This window comes from Astatotilapia calliptera, chromosome 8 (genome assembly GCF_964374335.1).
Source record: "Astatotilapia calliptera chromosome 8, fAstCal68.1, whole genome shotgun sequence".
Taxonomy (NCBI): domain Eukaryota; kingdom Metazoa; phylum Chordata; class Actinopteri; order Cichliformes; family Cichlidae; genus Astatotilapia; species Astatotilapia calliptera.
The window spans coordinates 17528868-17548973 of record NC_137429.1 but is presented as its reverse complement, the minus strand read 5'-3'; the positions used below and the strand labels follow the sequence as shown (position 1 = coordinate 17548973).

General features: G+C 39.4%; 3 protein-coding genes across 5 annotated transcripts; 2 read left to right on the top strand and 1 right to left on the bottom strand.

Moving 5' to 3' along the window:
- Nucleotides 1–16: 16 nt before the first annotated feature.
- Nucleotides 17–6396, top strand: syt5b (synaptotagmin Vb). The gene is made up of 9 exons (XM_026162883.2): nt 17–202; nt 1052–1255; nt 3902–4077; nt 4213–4311; nt 4635–4802; nt 5024–5191; nt 5300–5414; nt 5532–5665; nt 5750–6396. The coding sequence occupies exons 2-9, from the start codon at nt 1057–1059 to the stop codon at nt 5957–5959; spliced, it is 1269 nt and encodes a 422-aa protein (XP_026018668.1). The 5' UTR covers nt 17–202; nt 1052–1056; the 3' UTR covers nt 5960–6396.
- A 123-nt stretch (nt 6397–6519) lies between these two features.
- Nucleotides 6520–12468, top strand: dnaaf3l (dynein axonemal assembly factor 3 like). The gene is made up of 12 exons (XM_026162879.2): nt 6520–6589; nt 6855–6937; nt 8540–8646; nt 8725–8818; nt 8917–9065; nt 9240–9431; nt 9538–9660; nt 10809–10931; nt 11049–11184; nt 11464–11578; nt 11734–11808; nt 12018–12468. Exons 2-12 carry the CDS (start codon nt 6856–6858, stop codon nt 12157–12159), a joined length of 1338 nt encoding a protein of 445 aa, XP_026018664.2. The 5' UTR covers nt 6520–6589; nt 6855; the 3' UTR covers nt 12160–12468.
- On the bottom strand, nt 12233–18305 carry LOC113019293 (troponin T, slow skeletal muscle). Of its 3 annotated transcripts, none has more exons than XM_026162902.2 (13): nt 18241–18305; nt 17042–17071; nt 16940–16953; nt 16825–16851; nt 14299–14317; nt 14141–14198; nt 13935–14051; nt 13705–13782; nt 13497–13610; nt 13274–13383; nt 13055–13145; nt 12931–12971; nt 12233–12605 (listed from the first exon to the last, which is right to left on the bottom strand). In XM_026162902.2, the coding sequence occupies exons 2-13, from the start codon at nt 17062–17064 to the stop codon at nt 12560–12562; spliced, it is 738 nt and encodes a 245-aa protein (XP_026018687.1). In that variant the 5' UTR covers nt 17065–17071; nt 18241–18305; the 3' UTR covers nt 12233–12559. The 3 variants fall into 3 exon arrangements, with proteins under 3 accessions (XP_026018687.1, XP_026018688.1, XP_080161654.1); XM_026162903.2 differs by having other exon boundaries at nt 14299–14314; nt 18241–18304; XM_080305528.1 differs by having other exon boundaries at nt 14299–14333; nt 16826–16851; nt 18241–18304.
- Between the last annotated feature and the right edge of the window lie 1801 nt (nt 18306–20106).

Below are 20106 nucleotides of genomic sequence, written 5' to 3'. Positions count from 1 at the left end.
CAACATTTCTCTAGTGATTTGCCAGTGCTTTAGCTTTGGTGGAAAGGGTTGCAGGGAGCCTGCCAGTTCTAGTCAACAGCATACCCAAGGATTGATAGGTGTGCAGGGTCTTCAACAAGCCAGAGGAAAAGCTACAAGAAAGACACCGAACTAGAAGTTGCCTCCTTTTGGTGTTGACAAAATTAAAGGGAGATATCAACAGGTAAGATAAATATTCAGTAAAATTTCAAACACTGTTGTTATGATTAAGTGGAAAAATCCTAAAAAAAAAGGGTCTAAACTGAGGAGAAAAACATGCTGTATTTCTGTGTGTGTATTTTCTTTCTGTTGGCTTTGAAGAAACCAATTTAAAGGACCACTAATATTGCAGATTGTTCATTTTACATACTTTAGTTTCCTATTAGATATCACATCGTGTTTTCAATTTTAATAAATGTCCTTCAGTGATCATTTAATTTCATTAAGCTATATTCAATTTCAATGTTCAATTATTAAACACAGTAAATGGGTGCAGTAAAAATTACTTTTACTGCCATTTTTGTTTGCTTTTAAAATGGAAATACAGCTCATAATAACTACTTATTAAAAAATCTGTTTTTTCCAAAAGTTGCCTGTGTTCCACTTAACCTCATTTAAATATTGTTCTAAACAGTCAATATGACAGAAACAGTGGCTTTATGCAAGGCAAACCAAAGGATGATACCAGCCCCTATTTTTTAAAGCTTTGAGAATCTGTGGTTTTGGATTAATATTGTAGAGGCATAGTTTAATCCAGTCCACAGCAGAGTCAGTGATGAGAGAGAAATGGGGATGGGCTGAACGTGGGAGTGAAAGCGTGGGCCACGAGATGGAGGAGAGCATGAGAGTAACAGAGGGATTAGGGTCAGCCATGTTGAGCATCTGGCTTAGAGTTGTCCTATGCTCTTCAACCTTCCTGCAACACATTAACACAGGGATTACACAGCATGCATGTAAAGTTGTGTTATCATTCAATATGGCAGCCAACTTAAAAACAGCGTGAATAACTGTAGTAATTCTAATGTTTTGGCAGCTGACATGAGGCTGGTCGGTGCTGGGGTTCGAGTCCGGAGGGCCGCTGAGCCGTCTGAACCAGAATCGGAGGAAACAACAGAGCCTGCTCATCATGAGCACTCTCATTCAGAACACCATGAGCACTCACATACAGAACATCAACCTGGGCACGACTACAACCACATGAAGGAAAAGTTCATGAATGAGCTGAGTCATCTGTCAAGTAAGCTACTGCCACAATCTGCAAAATGATACAGAAATCCATAAACCAGTGATGACGTAAACTAAATGTGGCTATTGGGGAGGAAACTATCCCTGTGCAGAATTTACATTATGTCAAATTTATATTTATCAAAGGGATTTATAATTTATTTATCGAAAGGAGCCAGCTGAGGAGGTTCGGGCATCTGATAAGGATGCCTCCTGGAGTGAGGTCTGGGCTTCTCTACTTAGGCTGCTGCCCCTGTGACTCGGCTCCAGATAAGCAGAAGAAGATGGATAATATTTATCAATGTATTTACCAGTTATGTTTAGGAGTTATGTTTATAGTCTTCCACAAAAGTTCAAGCTACTGTAGATGTAAGGAGAAATTTCCAACACTAAATTGCTCTTTTTAACATAAGTGATGTGGCATAAAGAATGATTTCAAAGAACGTCAACAGTTTAAGTGTTTATGCCTACAATGACAGAACACGAAAACGTGCTTCTGAGTCATTTTGCCAAGAAATGAAGAACTACTGCTTATGATGCTAAGAGTAAAGCGTTTAATGAGCTTCTGCGGTTGGTGGAGCAACTAGTGGTGGCTGTGGGTTTACAGACTGTTATTATCTCAATGCTGACATGTGTGTTATTGACATAACACAACATTAGCAAAACATAGATAACAAAGTGCTTAAAATATAATTTTGAGAAAGTTTTAGTTATTGTGGTAAAAAGAAGAAATCATGATTTATTTTGACATTATGCATTACACCTTTGGTTCTGTCTCCAAGCTCATGAACAGCTGTTAATGTCTGAAGGGGAACTGCTATGTTTTGCTTTTACTTTCTGAAATATATTTATTGTTACAGTGGCAGATACTCATAAACAACCATGAGCAAAGTCTGAAAAAATGAGGTAATCACATACAAATAACTGTGAGTTATTTGACCTATTTCAGATCAAACATAAACTAAGCCTCTGCGCAAAGGCCCAGTATTAGAATATTTTGAAATTTAAATGAGGCGTCCACTATTCTAAGAATGCATTCCAGTGCAGAAATCTTATGCCATCTCTAATTCATTCATATGTTGCTTGGAAAATGGGAAATGGATTCACTGATTATTGAAACACGTGGAAACATAGATAAACGTTTTTGCCTCATAAATGGTATGAGGCAAAAATCAGGCTTTGTACAATTATAAAGAGCTTGAAAGGTAATATTTAATATGAACACCTTAATTCTGCAACACAGTCTGAACTCTCTTAAGCAGCTTTCTTGTAATTTCCTAAGTAGTCTTCAGAAATAGTTCTCTAGGCTTCTTGAAGGACATTTAAAGCTCTTCTTTGGAAGTTTGCTTCCTTTTGTTCTGTTCTCTGTCAAGATGATCCCACACTGCTTCAATAAAGTTGAGGTCTGGGCTCTGGGGAGGCCAGTTCGTGTGTGTGTGTGTGTGTGTGTGTGTGTGTGTGTGTGTGTGTGTGTGTGTGTGTGTGTGTGTGTGTGTGTGTGTGTGTGTGTGTGTTAAATCCAGGTATACTTTTACTGCTAGTATGTTTGGGATTATTGTTATGCTGAAAAACAAAGTCTTTCCAGATGGTACTGCATGGGTGATCAAAATCTCCAAGCACATTTTTGCATTCATAATTCCATCAGTTTTGACAAGATCTCCAACACCACTGGTTGAAATGGAGGCCCAAACCATGACAGAACCTCCACCGTGTTTTACAGAGGCCTGTGGACACTCACTTTTGTACATCTCTCCTGACTTCCTTTGTGTATACCAGGGGTCGGGAACTCCAGGCCTCAAGGACTGGTGTCCTGCAGGTTTTAGACCCTCGGTCAACACACCTGACTCAAATGATTAGTTCATTATCAGACTTCTGGAGAACTTTAAGACATGTTGAGGAGGTAATTTAGCCATTTAAATCAGCTGTGCTCGATCAAGGACACATCTAAAACCTGCAAAAATACTATTTTATGCCCATCAAACTGTGTTATCTTTGGCATTCATATATTCAACTAAAGAATTCCTTCTTTGCTAAATTATGTGTGTGGACAAAACACTAGTTCATCTATTGTGTTAGTTTTAGTTTTTTTTTCTTCTTGAATGCAAAAAGGCATTTGTTTGAAAAAGCCCAAATACAAGAACTGGACTGAAAATGAGTGAAAAAGAACCCAATGTTCACAGTCCTTCAGAAAGTCTGGAGAACTAATGCTCAAGACCTTGCTGCTCAAAATCGAAAATATCACAAATGAGGGGTGGCTCAAAACTTTTGCACACTACTGTAAAAAAAAATTAGGTGGATAATAGGTCCCCTTGAACAATATTGTTATAACTGATTAACCTGATGCAACTGAACACTGGGAAAAAGTGACTTTCCCTAGTTTTTTTTGTAATTTTAAGATATAAAAAAGTTCAATCCTCTTCTTAAGGTACGAGATCAGCAAGCTTTTAAAAAACCTTCCATAGAGAGAATTGAAAAGTGAGGATATCAATCTGAAGTTCTGACTCATATTTGTTTAATGAGGTTTTGGTTGTTGTTTCAGCATTGTGTTAGTTCTGTGTATGTTAACAGCAAAGGCGGATCAGAGATTTCCAGCACTTTCATGATAACCATACTTCTATAACATCCACTGATGGGCCAACCCATATCTCTATTTTGGCAGTTCCCATGTGGGCAGTGGGAGCCATTGTTGTGGTGGTTCTGGTCTTGGTGGCATGCTTCATCTTCTGCATTTTTAAGAAATGCTTTGGTAAAAAGAAAAAGCCAAAGAAAGCGAGGGAGGGGAAGGCAGGTCGCCGCAGAAAGGCAAAGGAAGGTGAAGGAGAGACTGGAGAGAAGGTACGCCTATCACTGTATTATATTATCTTATCTTACCAGCTCAAGAACTACAAGAAAATCGTGTGTGTGTGTGTGTGTGTGTGTGTGTGTGTGTGTGTGTGTGTGTGTGTGTGTGTGTCTGTTTTAATCTTATAGGAGGGGGAGGTGAAGAAAGAAGGGGAGGAAGAGGAGAAAGAACAGGAAAAGTTGGGTAAACTGGAGTTTTCCTTGGACTACAACTTCACAGATGCTCAGGTAAGTCCTCCATGGAAATGTCAAAATTCCTACCCTTTTTCTTTTTGACCACTTAAACCACTGCAGACCAGTTCTGTCCAGATATATTAAAGTTCTGTATTTTTAAGTATTTCTATTTCATCTACCGGAACCAAATTCCTTGTATGTGTCTGCACATATACTTGGCCAATAAACACGATTCTGATTGTGATTCTGATTCATTTACAGTTTAGTTTAGATTTTTATTCCAGATAACTAAAACATTTTTCTCAACTAGTTTTAGTCTTTACTTATAGATAACTCTAATAACATTGATTCTGACACTTGATCTCTTTCCTCTAAAGCTCATCGTGGGTATCCTTCAGGCTCAGGACCTTGCCGCTATGGACATGGGGGGGACTTCAGACCCCTATGTCAAAGTTTTTTTGCTGCCAGATAAAAAGAAGAAGTACGAGACCAAGGTTCAGCGCAAAAACCTGTGCCCTGTTTTCAACGAAACTTTCATCTTCAAGGTACTACTTGTCCTTGTCGACTTGATGCTGTCAGGGTTTTGTCTTTGTCACAGCTCGAGTTGGTGCTTCGGGCTGTTGCTTTTCACGCTTCGCTGGGCACAAGTCTCCACTTCCTCTTCAGACTTTTCTTCCCCTTAATCAACCTCAACTTGTCCCTTCCCCCCAAAATACCAATGCAGTATGTTTTGAAATGTCTGTTATCATTTTCCCCCTCTTTTTAGATTCCATACGCAGAGCTGGGTGGAAAGACTTTGGTCTTGCAGGTTTTTGACTTTGATCGATTCTCCAAGCATGACATGATCGGTGAAATAAAGATTCCCATGAACAGTGTTGATTTGGGTCAGCCAATGCAACAATGGAGGGACTTGGAGAGTGGTGAGAAGGAGGAGGTACTGTATCTTTGTTTAAACATGTTTCAGCTCTTCAACCCTTCAATGCTAAACATCTGGATAATAACCCTTTTTCAATATTCTCTTCACAAAATTTTATCCCTGCAGGAAAAACTGGGTGATATCTGCATCTCATTGCGCTATGTACCCACTGCCGGGAAACTGACAGTGAACATCATGGAGGCAAAGAACCTTAAGAAAATGGATGTTGGAGGTTTATCAGGTAATCAGGCCTCATGATTTTATCAGTCAAATAAATGAAAAAATAAATCCCCAAGTATCATAAGGAATTGAAATAGACATGCATGATGCAACTCACCTTCACTTCCTCTTTCAAAAGACCCATATGTGAAGATTGTTCTGCAACAAAATGGGAAACGGATTAAAAAGAAGAAGACAACAGTAAAGAAAAACACACTCAATCCTTATTTTAATGAGAGTTTCAGCTTTGAAGTCCCCTTTGAGCAAATACAGGTACCTTTTATTACCGGTAATCAGTTTTGAAACACCAAGCACTGTGTGGACAAGCTTGTCATTTGTATTTCTTTTGCCTTTCAGAAAGTGCAGGTTGTCATCACAGTATTCGACTACGATAAACTTGGAAGCAACGACCCTATTGGAAAGACCTTTATGGGTTATGGAGCTACAGGAGTCGGACTGCGCCACTGGTCAGACATGCTTGCTAATCCCAGACGTCCAGTAGCCCAGTGGCACACTCTTCTGCCTGAAGAAGAAGTAGATGCGGCACTCAAAGCAAAACCTCGTTAGAGTCACACCTGAGTAGTGACTGCTGCCAATATGCTACTTGTTGTTAAACCCGAAGTTTTCTTAATTTCTATTTTCTCCTTTCCATTTTATTTCCTTTGAGACACATATTGCGTGTGTGTGTGTCTGTAGGTGTGTATATATGCACCTGTCAAGCAATGTTTGATATTTGGCTGTTATTAAAACCTTGTCTCCCCATATTTACCTCATACCATAAACCAAAGTGATTGTCTTTATAAGCCTAGAAACCACATATCTGTAAATGTGCATCTCTTGTGTAGGCCCATGCAAGGTTATGTTAAAAATTGATGAAAGAGAGTTTATTCACATAATTACTCAATGATGTGAACTTTGTTGTTTTTTAATGTATTTTGGGCCTTTTTGCTCACTTTCTAGTGTTGTGGTGCAATAAACAAATAAACCTACAATGGAATGTTTCACATTAATGCTCAGTTTCTTTTAATAAATTGAATAAACTTTAACAATGAAGGCACTCATAGAAGAGCGTACTGTGTAATTCACTCTTTTCACCAGTAGATGGTGTCTACGTAGCCAAAAGTGTTGCCTAGCAACAGAACCCAAACTTACTTTCAGCTTCACACTTTTTACAGCTGTCGTCAAAGAGTCGGTCGGGTGAGGTTTAACAAATAGTTTTTGATATTATCTAAGGTTTTTTAATTACAGAATTAAAGTCAGAGACATACTTATGCGTTTGAGCAATAGCTGTATTTTCAGGGCACCATTTAAAAGTTCTGTAGCAGTTGGCTAGCATTAGTTGAACTAAGCTATTTTATATTTTTACGGCTTTGTGTTAAGATATGGTCCCTTGCCTACCGCCGTTTGTTTTGTCTTGACGTAAACCAACGGGGTGCACGCCTTCGTTTGCCTTTCTTTGCAGTATGAGTGCTGGACGGGCATCTGAGGGTGCGGGTTGCATCACTTGGTGGGGCTTCAGTCCTGCACGCGACCTGCTCCATATCGGTAAGAGTCTTGGCTGCACGAGGATCCTGTGAGTGGGCCCGCGCACGTGCGTCAGAGCAGATAAAGGATTGTATGAGTTGCTTTGATGTTTTTCAAGAGTATTCATTTATTATGCTGCGTTGAGTGCATTTAAAAATAGACAGCCACGTTTTAGTTTCACACACATAAATACACAATACACGTGTGATATCTCAAAATTAGGTACAGTCAGTCGGGGTTTTTTTTTTTTTTTTTAGGTTTTTTGAATAGAAAAAATAATGGTGTACTCATAAATATAGATTTATTAGTGTGCAATTCTAAATTTATTTTAAATTCCAACAAATAAAGAATTAAAGCATTAAAAATACATAGTGTAAGATGTCATGTTGCCTCTTGAATACAGTGATCCCGATGGACTGTTCTGCCTGATCTTATGTATGTGGCCAGAGAATTGCCACATATGTCTTATATCAGAGACAGAAAAGAAGTTAATTCTCAGGAGTTCATGTGCTGAGGAGGCAAGTTTTAATTAATGTTTGCACCTTCATACTCAAGATATGAAGAATTATTTTATTATCTGAGAAGGGATCCACTTCAACAATTAAGTGAAAGCACAAAAAGAGACAACACAATCAGCATCTGAATAAAAGTTCATCCTCTTCCTCCTCTCAAGCCCCATCTCCTGAACTGAAGTCAGGAAGACATGCATAAACATGCTTATTTATTCCTGATATTGCCGCAGTTACTGATCGTCAGCAGATTAAACATGCGACCCTCCTGTCTCTGGACAGCTGATGATGAACCAGCTAAACAAAAACACCAGCTGGTTATAAACTAGCCAAATGTACTTCTGAGGCTAATGGTAGGCCTCAGAAGTACATTTCCTCCCAATAAAGTGTTTGATTACATTCTCACATTGCATGAGAGTCCAACAATTCTGGATCCGCTTAAAAGAAAGTTTCACTAATGCCAGCTAACAGCAGCTAACAGAGGCAAAAATAGCACTGATGATCAATCATTTGTCACATTATAAGATAAGATAAGATAACCTTTATTAGTCCCACACATGGGAAATTTGTTTTGTTTTATAATTGGTCACACTGATATAAATAGTGTTTATCACAGTTGGATCTTGGAGTTGATGGCAATATTTGAGTGAAGATGAGGCTGAAATGATTTAAAGACTGTAAAACAACTAAATGCATTTTTCAGTGAGTTTTTTGGTGCAGCTGTAGACAGTTTGTTTTCTGAACATTTTGCGGAAATTTGTTCAAAGATTGAAATTTGACATTTGAAAGGTATGGTGTCTGATCCTTCCACTCAAAATCACACAAATCAACCTCGGTAAGTCGACCCCGAACTGGATACACGCAATGGATCAGCAAACTGTGTCATCCGTCAGTCGTGTTTTATCATCTGATACTGTATCCTACACTGTGTCTCTGTCAACTCTGTCAGTATCACAGGTCCATCAGTAAACATCTGACCTGTTTCTCCAGATTTCTATATTCAGTTTCTATCACCTACAGTTTGTCCCTGTCAGGTTAAATGTACTGAGGTTCCTTATCCAGCAACAGAAGCATAATATGTGTTTTCTCTCTCTCTCTCTCTTTCTCTTACTAGGCCCTGAGAGATGTGAAGGGGAAATGAATGTTTTACTGGTGGGCAGTGGAGATCCACGACATATTTTAAAGACGATTGCCGGTTTGCAAGACAAACAAAGTGTCCATGTGAGCCTAAGTCTTTTAAAACTGCAAATGGCTAACAATACTTTGAGCTTCAAATAACTTCTTTTTGCCACACTGCAGATATGGGTCATAGAAAACAACATTGAGGTGGTTGCCAGACAGCTGCTGCTCCTCTACCTGGCACTGATTCCCCAGGACAGCATGGGGATTAATGGTACATGGGAGTTGGATAAATTATTCATTTTATTAAAGCAAGATATGTTGTTGTCCATAAACCAGTGGGGTTTTTTAATCCTTATTTTAAATCTTTAGAGAAGACCGAAGTTTTCCTAGAGGTGTTTGGAAACGCAGAAATCCGCAGTCAGGCAGAGGAAGTACTGCAACGTGTAGCATCACAACTTTCTCTGTCTGTTACTGAAACAATGGCAACGCATGCCTGTCTGAACACAACTCTCCTTAAGGTACAAACATCTGCTGAGGGAGCTTATTTTTACCTAAACAGCCAGACATTGCAGCTTGCTCAGTATAACCTGTAGTGCACTGCACATAATCATTAAAATTTGTAAGTGTAAGTGCTTTACACATTCAGAAAAAGCTTCAAAATTTTATTCACTGAGTATGGACACTTTTTACAGTTTAAGGAGCGAGACGAACTGGACATGATATTTAAGTCATGGATCCAAACTCGGTCTTCATCACCAGAGCGTCCTGCTCCTATCATGTCCAAAGCTTGGGATTATCGAGTCAGGCAACACCTCGGGACACGCTATGACTCCAAGAAGGGCTGCTTTGACTGGGATCTTACAATGAAGCTTCATGAGAAAGGGGTATCTGAGTACTTTCTGCACATTCCTCTGGTGTGGCCAGAGATTTTGCAAATAAAAAGTTGGTTAAAGAAATTCAAATATATGTTTGTGTCCTGGTTGTCTGCAGTGTGGCGTCATCAACAGACAGCAATACATGCGATGGAGGGAACAGGGACTGGCATTCGAAATGAGGGAAGGCGTCTATCAAATAACTAATCCTAGTTTGCTGTCTTCAAGAGTCTTTAGTCAGGTAATTACATATCGTTTTTTTCTACATCGCTCTTCTACAGTGCCGTGAATTTTTCCCTTCAATGATTTTTTTTTGTCACGTGTTTCACATTTGGGATCATTAAAGAAATCTTAATATTCGACCAAGATACACTGTGTGGATAGAATATGCAGTTTTTAAATTATGATTTCATTTATTAGGAGGAAAAAAAACTATCCAAACATGCCTGGCCCTGCTTGAAAAAGTCATTGTCCTCGTATTGTTTTAATTCAGCCACTGGAGGATTTTAAGTATGAACAGACTTGTTTAAAGCTTGTCAAAGTAACTCAGTCTGATTTTAGTCCAGACAAACCTTCCAAAAAGTTCAGCTTTTGACTCATCATCAAGATGTTTTTTGGCAAACATGAGAGAAGCCTGTTCTTTTTGGTCAGCAGTGGTTTTCATCTCGGGGCTCCTGTGGATGCCATTTCTGCTTAGTCTCTTTCTTATTGTTGAATCATGAACTCTGACCTTAACTGAGGCAAGTGAGCCCTGCAGTTCTTTAGATGCTGTTCAGGGTTTTTTGTGCCCTCTGGATGAGTCATCTATGTGCTCTTGGAGTAATTTTAGTAGGCTGGCAAGGTTCACCCTGTTTCATGTTTTCTTCATTTGTGGATAATAAGGACTCTAACTGTGGTTCACTGGAGTCCCAAAGCCTAATAAAATTCTTTGTAACCATTTGTAGATGATAGATAGAGAAGCCTGCTCTATCTATCACCTAAACAGAACAGACAGGTTCTGTTTAAATGATTTCATGATCCAGCAGGTCTGGCATTAATCAGGCCTGAGTGTGAAGGAGAAGAAATTGAACTCAGCCATAAAGAATGTGGTTATCACAGTTCATTCATGATTCAACAAAAGGGGCAATGCCTTTTTCACACAGGGCCAGATAGGTAAGCATAACGTTTTTTCCCCTAATAAATAAGACCATCATTGAAGACCTGCATTTTGTATTTACTCGGGTTATCTTTGTATTATATTTAAAATGAGTTTGCTGAACTGAAACATGTAAGTGTGACAAATGTGTGAAAAACCATATCAAGAAATCAGGAAGGGGCCAGCTACTTTTTCACTTCACTGTAAACAGTAAGTTGACGAAGGAAGCTAATTTTGGTCATGTGTCTGTACAGAAAGGAGACAAAGTATCCATCAGGGGATACTGGGGAGACATTGTTTCTAGTCCCTACCTGTCCTTTGGCATTGAAACTGATGACAAGAGTCTGCTGAAGACACAGAATGGGCAACCCATTAAGGTAAAACATACAAAGTTTTCTGTCTTTTTCTGTCTTCATTGCTGGAATCAGTGTGCGCACATCTCTAAACACATTACTGTCTGTCTGTTGTCATCCATCCTGTTCTCACATCCACAGACCGCCCAGGATATCTCTTTCGCAAATCTGCAAGGATTGTTCCAGTCCCTGTCCAGCAGACGGGGCTGCCCTACTACTTCTCAAACATACACCGATGCAGAGGACGACACATCCATACGGACTGTCAGTATTAAAGGTGAAATACTAAAAGGCCTTCAGCTTTAGCTTTGATTAAAACCAGAGTGTAAAACCACTGTGACAAAAAGACCCTTAAAGTGATGTGAAAGGTTGGTTTCTATTTTTATATGTTCTTTCATTTTGTTCTTTTGGACAACTTTAAGAGAAGTTTAAAGGGGAATGAGGTGCTCCAGCTATTTACTGTATTACTTCCTGTCTTCATGCAATATGTTTTGATGTTTCATTTCCAGAAAATAGCAACTAAAACCAGCACTGCGTTTTCTCTAATCCCATTCAGACTTGATGTATCCAAATGGGATCTCTGTCACCTTCCTGCCTTTGGACTCATTTCACAAACTGCCTGAGAAACAGAAATATTCCCAATTCTTCAACACCATTTACTTCTCCGCCAGGTGGATTTTTCTTTAAATGAATACGAAATATATTAAGTCATCTTGAAAAAATATTCCTTTAGCATCCAGTCACCTGGACTGCACACTACTGATATAACTGCTGACCATGTTTCGTTCTCTGTGCTTTTGCTTCCTTCTCTGCCTCTGCTGTAAAGCTTTGTGCACCAGTTGGGCCCGATGATGAGACAGATTGCAGCACCAGACGCTGTGCTTGTCGTGGAGTTGGCCAAGTGAGGGTTTTTTTAGTAACACAGGGCTCGTTACCATGGCCACCAGGACTACAGTGACTGCCGTGTATCGGCATTTGCATATGGGATATTTTGAGTTTGCCACATATTCCTTATAATTCAATTGTGACACTGTTCTTGAAAGTTAATAGCGACAGCGATTGCCATATTTGGATTCACAGTGCATTCCTGTGTCATTATGTGTGTCTCAGGTACATTTTGGATCTGAATAAAGAGCAAGAAGCTGGCTTTGCAAAGAAAGTAGAGGACATCGCTTTAGAGGCTGGATTTGAACCTTGGCATGAGGGGACCAGTAATGACGTCCACGCCGTCTTCGTACAACACATAAAGTAGAGATGTTCGTATCGCAGCATAGCTGTTTACCAAGATGCGAGAGACACTTAGCATAATAAAGCCATACAACAGAGACATTTCACATCTTGTTTATCAGCAGTTTGCAAACCAACTAGGAGGAGCTGTCAGATGCTTCAGATAATAATTCATATTTGTTTGGTAGCAACTATGAATTAATAATATTTCACATCTTGTTTAAATGAAACCATTACAGCAGTTCAAATATATTTATATGTGTATTTTAATAGCCACAAATGTAAGTATAAGTTGATGTATTCAAATAAACCCTACAGGAAGCCATTATTTGAACACTGCAAAGGTGCTGGAAGTTTGTCCTGGAACTAGTGAACCATCCTCTTGTTTGTTTATGCTTCCTGTGTGTGTCTGTGTGTGTATGAGGTCACTTCCAACGTCCTCCAACTTTTCCCTTGCCATGTCCCTTTTTGCTGCATTAAGACAAAAGAAGATTAAAAGGAGATCGTAAACAGTAGTTCACAGGAGATCAGCGAAATGTAAGAGAGTAAAGTAGTGCTAGTTCCTCTTTCTGCTCTGTCGCTTTATTTAAATATATTAAATAAAGTGTGTGTGTGTGTATCCTGTTCAGAAAGTAGCAAGATCTTAGATTATTGTGTTTCCTGTGCGTGTGTGGTTGTTGCCAGTGACCTATGAAATCTTTGCATAGTCAAAGATGTGCAAAGAGTTGATCTACCTACAACCCTGCACTTAGCTCCCTTGTTTTGTGGGTAGATTGAGACAAGCCGTCTGACTCACAATTTCTGAGCGTGTTGGATCCTGTTCAGGAGGACATTGATCTGAAAAAGAAAAAGTACATAAGAATATAATGTCTCCGATTTCTAATATAAAAATCTTAAATATTCCCAAGTAAAGGGCTAACCTCATATTTCTGTCTCTTCATCTTCTCAGTCAGATCAAACTTTTCTGACTCCAGCTGGTGGATCCATTCCCACATCTCCTTGGCTCGCTCTCTAAAACACAAAAGGCATTACAGCTTGTGTCTAAGGCTTAAACAATTGTTTGCCTCAGGCTTATCCAGCTGATATATCTATAACATGTAGCTAAATAAAAATGTAATCCAGTGAAGGCTTTAACTGACCTCAGGCCATCCTCTTTCAGGCTCTCAATTGCCAGTGGCTTGCGTCTTTCTGCCAGTGTCTTCTTTTTGATTTCCCTTGCAGTTTGTCTTTTACCCCGTTTCTGCTCTGCCTGTAAGAAACGACCGCTCTTGCCCAGTCACATCAGCCTAGAAATGCACCTCACATATCTGCAGAATATAGCGGTACGCCTGCCCGCAAATGAATCACTTGAATCCCTCTGACCTTTGCTAGGAACCCTCCAAAGTGAGCGCCCATGTTGGAGAGAACTTTCTTCTTCTTGGCCTCATCATCTGCTCTCTTCTTTGCCTCTTCATCCTCTTTCCTCTGCCGCTCCTCCTGAGTTGCATCGTCACTTAAATTATTCTTTTCTTTGTTGGATTATTGATATTTTCATGGAATAAGCAACATATGTGTTAACATATTTCATTACCGCTATCCGTGTTTGTCTGTCCCGCTCTTTTTCAGCCCTTACACGCTGCTGCTCAGCTCTTTCTGCCCTCCGGCTTTCCTACATTGAAAAAAAAAAAACAACTCTGCTGCTTTACTCTCTATTAGCCTGAATGGTGACTGCACCCTGACAAATCCCTTTTTCATACAAACAAGTGAGGGGAAAATAGACAAACATGCAAAACAAGAAAATAGTATGGGGAAGGGCATTACAATTCTTGCTTTGAGTCCAATCAATTCCTCTTCTTCTTTCTTCCTCTGCTCAAAGTGGACCTCAATCAGTGTCTGTAGTTCCAGAAGATCTTTTTCCATCCTTTTCCTATGGATATCCTAGCATGGGAGAAACTTACTGGGATTACTTATGTTTGGTTTTCGTGTAATGTATTTCTTTTCTTAAACAATGATATTAAGGCACTTACATCAAAGTCAACCCTCTCTCCCTCTGGGATTTTTGGTGCACCGAGTTGCGTAAGTGGCCTGTAAAACCACATGAAGGCGTACTGATTTGCTATGCTTTGTTTTTTACTAATCAAATCATTTTGAAAGCTCACAGCATAATATTCTTGTATTTTCTTACTTGTATTTGGGCCGTTCTTCTTCAGTATGGCAGCCAGAAAAGTAATGAAACAGTAAATCAGTTATTATCATCATTATTATTATTGTTATTGTTATTAGAATAATCAAAAATACATCTTGAAACAGAAAAGCTCAAGTTAAACCAAGTTTATATCAGACAGGAAGCTGTTTATCTTTATCTTATTCTAACCATCTCACACTCAACGTCGCAAAGACAAAGGAGTTGATAGTGGACTTCCGGAGGTGCAGAGAAGTACACACCCCCATCACCATCAACGGCGCTGCTGTGGAGAGAGTGAGCAGCTTCCGGTTCCTTGGTGTACATCTGGCTGAGGATCTTACGTGGTCAGTACACACAAACAAAACAATGAAGAAGGCGCAGCAGCGCCTCTTCTTTCTCAGGAGACTGAAAAGATTTGGCATGAGCCCCCGCATCCTCAGGACCTTCTATCACTGTGCCATTGAGAGCATCCTCACTGGATGCATCACCACCTGGTATGGCAACAGCACCGCCTACAACTGCAAAGCTCTCCAGCGAGTAGTGCGGTGCTCTGAACGGAAAATTGGAGGTGAGCTTCCCTCCCTCCAAGACATCTACAGGAAGCGCTGCCTGAGGAAAGCGGGGAGGATCATCAAGGACTCCAGTCACCCCAGCCATAAACTGTTCAGACTACTTCCATCAGGAAGGAGGTTCTGCAGCATCCGGTCCCGAACCAGCAGACTGAGAGACAGCTTCTTCCATCAGGCCATCAGACTGCTGAACACTTCATAGACACCTCAGCTTCACTACTGGAACTTTAACATTATGCACTCCATACTGTACAGTAATGCCACTGTTTTGCACATGTCTCAACTATGTATATTTTTATATATTTTATTTTATTGTTTACTCTATTTAATTTGTAAAATATGTGTATACACACACACACACACACACACACACACACACACGTAGAAAAATATTTAGTATACACATCCAGAAATGCATATACTATTATATATTGTACATATATTTATTAGTTTCAGATGTAGCCATTCTTGTATTTTGCTTGTTTACGTTATTGTATTTTGCACAACTCTGTTGCTTGTGAAGCTCGCACACAAGCATTTCACTCACATGTGCTGTACCAATGTACCTGCACATGTGATGTGACAATAAAAGTGATTTGATTTGATTTGATTTGTTGGAACCTCCCTGCAATTCATTTTCATTTACTGTTTGAATCAAGCTGTTTACCTTCTTTAAAGCTCACTTTCTTCATATTGGCAGCCACTAACAAGCAAAACAGCATGCAGGTGAGTCTCTTATGCTCACCTCCAGAGATTAAAATGTTAAAGATTCCCACGTAGTACACAGCCAAGAGTGCAAATAAATGAAACAGAGGAGTCAAGGAGGCCATCTATGTCCAGCTTGAACAGCCGTCATTAAGTAGAGGTGGTGGCCTATGACACCATTTGTCAGCTACTTGGAACACAGTCTTGAGATCCTTTCCCATGCGATTCAACCCCAACTCACACCTCGACCCATGTGACCTTTATAACTCGTATGGTGAGGGTGGGAAAAAAAATTCACAAATGTTACAGATGTTTCTAACGACTCACATGATGAAAGAGCAGTTCAACTCAGCACTCTCTAAACCACCTCCAAGGTGACAGCCCCACCTTTGCCAGCTTTGCCTCTCCAAAGCATGAAATGGACATGCATGCAAAAGTTGCAGAACCAGAAAGGGGAGATAATATATTTAACCCTGTGAGACCCAACCCATCAAAAAATAGCCAGAAATTTCAGATTTTTTGGAACTGAGATGTTCTTATAACAAAATCCACAATTTATTTTCTGTATCATGTTTATGATATATTTATTATATATTTTTTGTATCGCATTTGATAAATTGGGCGTGTTTGGCAACTTTTTGTTAACAACAATGTTAATTTTAGAGGAAAAAAAAGAGTTTTGTCCATAACATTTTGAAATTATGGCAAGTATTGATCATGTTGATGACATAGAGGTCTCAGAAATTCATGTAGCAAATATGATACAAATGGCATTATAGGGTTAAAATCAAGAAGTGGCTAGTGAGCAAGGAATGTATGAAGTATGCTAGGTCCTTAATCACCAGAAATAATTAAGCTAGGCGGCTAATGTGTATTTACATGTAAATCTGTTAGTAATGTCTGTTTAAATGCTTTCCGATCATTTTCATGTTTGCTTTAAATAAAATATCTCCCTCTGCTGGTGCTGCAGCTTACAGGCTACCTCAACATGCGTGTCCAAATGGACCAGCGCATCTATTACACGTTTTTCCGTGATACTGGGTTGTGCACTAAGGTAGTGATTATGGACTACCCACAGAAATACAGAATCAACACGTAAACATTAAGTCAATTACAGGATTTAAACCATATTCGCAATTGTGTGGGTCTATGGGGTGTCTCTACTACTGGATTGCTAAAACAGCTGGTAGTTGATCTGTTATCTCCAAGGTATGCTAAATATAATCAACCCACACTGAGCCTTCAGTCTCACCTCCCTCTCCCTGCTCCTCATCTTCTTCTGGAGAAAGAAAGAGTCACAGTCTGATTGAGTTGAGATATGAATTGCAGCTTATATATTTATTAAATGAAAGAATTGCTGCCCTTACCCTCGTGATGCCCTCTAAATCAAAAGGAATTGAAAGAATGCATTAGACGTGCCATAAAACACAAGTTAATGAATTAGAACTTTCTGGACTGGATCGACTCACCCGTGTTCATCTAAGTAAGACATGATGACACTGGAAAGACACATAGAAATCAGTGCTATTATGTATAGTTATAATGCACCACACGTCTTTTTCCAAACCTTTGAAATTAAAAAAGCAACATCCAGTGTAAGATTTTACTTTAGGGGATAAGATTAAGTGAAAGGCCATTTGGAGCTAATGATCTAGGAATAGAAGAGGCCAGAGGGACACTGGATTGGAGCAGCATCCAATTATCCAGGATCAGAGTGAGGTAACAGCTGTCCAGTCCATCTTGTTTAATTTGATTTACAAGAGAGAATGTGGGATAGAAGGAGATTAAGCTGGTCGGCTAGCTGCTATTAACACCAGCCAAGTCCTCTATTATCATTTGATCTACGTGCAGTCTCAGTAAATTAAAAGGATCTTTAAATACGTGCGTAGCCTCACAGATATTTTAACCATTACTTCATAGGTTTATGCACATGTGTCACTGTGAGATGTTGCATGAGTACAAAACCATGTTTGACTGATCAAATAGACAAAAACCAACAAAGGCAAATTTGGGATATTGAAGTCTCATTCCTATGCAAATGTATGATACTACCTGTTTACAGGCACTGATAAAAGTGTCTACAATACCTCACAGGTCAATTTTAGCAAGGATTTTAAGATATGACTGTGTCAGTCTAAATAAACAGGTATGGACAAAAGGACTGAAGGATTTCAGGAGGATTTTATTGCATTAATTGACCAGCAGAGTTACCGAGAATAACTGGAGCATGTTTATTCTGAGAAATGTTACACCTTTATCATCACCCACTAACACACTGGTGGGTCCAGTATTTAAATACATTACAGAATTGTTTTGATCAAGAATAAACCACTGAGTTTTTTCACTTCATGAAAATCCCAAACACCAAATACTGCACACTGGGTGTTTATATTTCACTCAAAATAACCGGAAAAGACACTGAATATAACAAATAAGTCATTTCCAAATCCAAACTCACTAATCTGAGCAAAGTTTTTAGTGTCTTATCATCAAAGTCGTTCCATTTATTACAAATGCTTGATTTTTCATAGCTGTTAATTTAGCAATACTAAGTTGAGCATGTGCTCAGTGGAAACTGTAGCTCGAGCTGATTATCTTATTTGGATGTGGATGGTGCTATAATTTAAATGTCAGTTTAGATATCATAGGAAAAGGTCAAAGTACATACCTGAACAGCAGACAACAACACTGATGTTGAAACGAAGAGCAGTAACAAGTGCAGGGGAAACACAGCTTTATATGGGGTCCTCTGGGCGACAAGGAGGAGTGTGTGTGTGTGTGTGTGTGTGTGTGTGTGTGTGTGTGTGTGTGTGTGTGTGTGTGTGTGTGTGTGTGTGTGTGTGTGTGTTATTACTCATATGGTGGAAACAAATGTATTTCCACAGTCTCTGATTGTTTCACTATTGGTGCATGATGGATGTTATGCTAGGAATTCTCTGAAGTAATGAACATAATACTTAGTGCTTTCTGTTGTGCACCAGTTTGAGCTTAAGACCTTGAGGTCATTTTGAAGATTTTAGGACATTTTGGCAGCTTCTTGCTGTCAGACAAACCTTAAAACAACTGTTGGAGAATTCAGAATTGCTTTGGTGGTGAACTTAGGTAGAAGTAGGTCAGCATTAGGATATGAAATTTAGTTTTGATGGTTAAGATGAGAAAGGAAGTGGGATGCCAATAACTTACACGATACACAAATATGACCCATATTCACATGCTACAAACATGTGGATATGGGTCATAATTTCAAAATAAGGAACAGGGATTGAATGTGGACTATTAGTGGGTATTGAGGGCATAAGCTGAAGTCTGACAGGCAAAAAAAAATGAGAACAGTGTTTGATGCTGACCTTTGTACGTGTTCTGGAGTTTGCACGTGTTTTGGATTTTGCATGTGTTTTGGATTTGTACGTGTTTTGGATTTTGCATGTGTTTTGGAGTTTGCATGTGTTTTGGAGTTTGTACGTGCTTTGTCTCTAGGGGCCACCGTAGTGGAGGTGTGATGGTGTGGCGGTGTTTTGTTGGTGACATTGTTGGGGATTTATTCAAAATTGAAGGCACACTTATCCAGCATGGCTACCACAGCATCCTGCAGCGACATGCCATCCCATCTGGTTTGCATTTAGTTGGACCATCATTTATTTTTCAACAGGACAATGACTTCAAACAACCTCCAGCCTGTGTAAGGGCTATTTGACCAAGAAGGAGAGTGATGGAGTGCCAAATGGCCTGTCCTCCACAGTCACCTGACCTAAACACAATCGAGATGGTGTTGAATAAGATGGACCGTAGAATGAAGGCAAAAGGGCCAACAAGTGCTCAGCATCTCTGGGAACTCCTCCAAGACTGTTGGAAAACCATTTCATGAAGCTCATCAAGAGAATGCAAAGAGTAATCAAAGCAAAGGGTGGCTATTTTGAAAAATCCCCCCAAAATAAACATGTTTTGAGTTATTTCACACTTTTTTGTTCACTACATAATTCCATATGTGTTCATTCACAGTTTTGATTCCTTCAGTGCGAATCAAGCACCAAATGTGAAAATCAGTAAAAACATATATTACCCACAGTTTTTTATTGATCGTCTTCAATGTTCACAACAATATACTAGGCCTTGGGGGACATGAGTAGCTAGGTTGGCTAAGCATTTACCTTGATTGTTAGCACCCAAGATCAAAGTTCACCTTGAAAAAAAAATTCAAGAAACCATGTCAAGCAATGTATCATATGAAAAGGCATTGAGAGAACTGTACAGCACAATTTTTATATTTTCAGCCCTTGCACTTCAGGGGGAATTGTGCTCTCTTGGCGTCAACCACCTTTTCTCGTGTCTCCCTTCGGAACTTGCGGACTTGTAGTCCATATGTGGCATAGATGTACACTCATAGGCGCAACCCACATACTCAACTCTTCTGCTCAACTCACAAATGCATGGCTTTCCAACCGTACAAGATTTATTTCCAAGAAGCATTGTTACAACAAAGACATAATAGATCAAACACCAAGCATCCTGTCCTAAGGAAGGCACATATTCTTTT

What these genes read in the sequence shown, in the direction of transcription:
- dnaaf3l (XM_026162879.2), top strand. Translation starts at nt 6,856, where the DNA reads ATGAGTGCTGGACGGGCATCTGAGGGTGCGGGTTGCATCACTTGGTGG. An exon ending in AGAATGGGCAACCCATTAAG is followed by an intron (nt 10,932 to 11,048) that starts GTAAAACATACA and finishes TCACATCCACAG; the next exon opens with ACCGCCCAGGATATCTCTTT. An exon ending in ACCATTTACTTCTCCGCCAG is followed by an intron (nt 11,579 to 11,733) that starts GTGGATTTTTCT and finishes TCTGCTGTAAAG; the next exon opens with CTTTGTGCACCAGTTGGGCC.
- syt5b (XM_026162883.2), top strand. Translation starts at nt 1,057, where the DNA reads ATGAGGCTGGTCGGTGCTGGGGTTCGAGTCCGGAGGGCCGCTGAGCCG. An exon ending in GGATGTTGGAGGTTTATCAG is followed by an intron (nt 5,415 to 5,531) that starts GTAATCAGGCCT and finishes CTCTTTCAAAAG; the next exon opens with ACCCATATGTGAAGATTGTT. An exon ending in TCCCCTTTGAGCAAATACAG is followed by an intron (nt 5,666 to 5,749) that starts GTACCTTTTATT and finishes TTTGCCTTTCAG; the next exon opens with AAAGTGCAGGTTGTCATCAC.
- LOC113019293 (XM_080305528.1), bottom strand. Translation starts at nt 17,064, where the DNA reads ATGTCTTACTTAGATGAACACGG. An exon ending in TTGGACTCAAAGCAAGAATT is followed by an intron (nt 13,783 to 13,934) that starts GTAATGCCCTTC and finishes TTTTCAATGTAG; the next exon opens with GAAAGCCGGAGGGCAGAAAG. An exon ending in CTGAAAGAGGATGGCCTGAG is followed by an intron (nt 13,146 to 13,273) that starts GTCAGTTAAAGC and finishes TTTGTGTTTTAG; the next exon opens with AGAGCGAGCCAAGGAGATGT.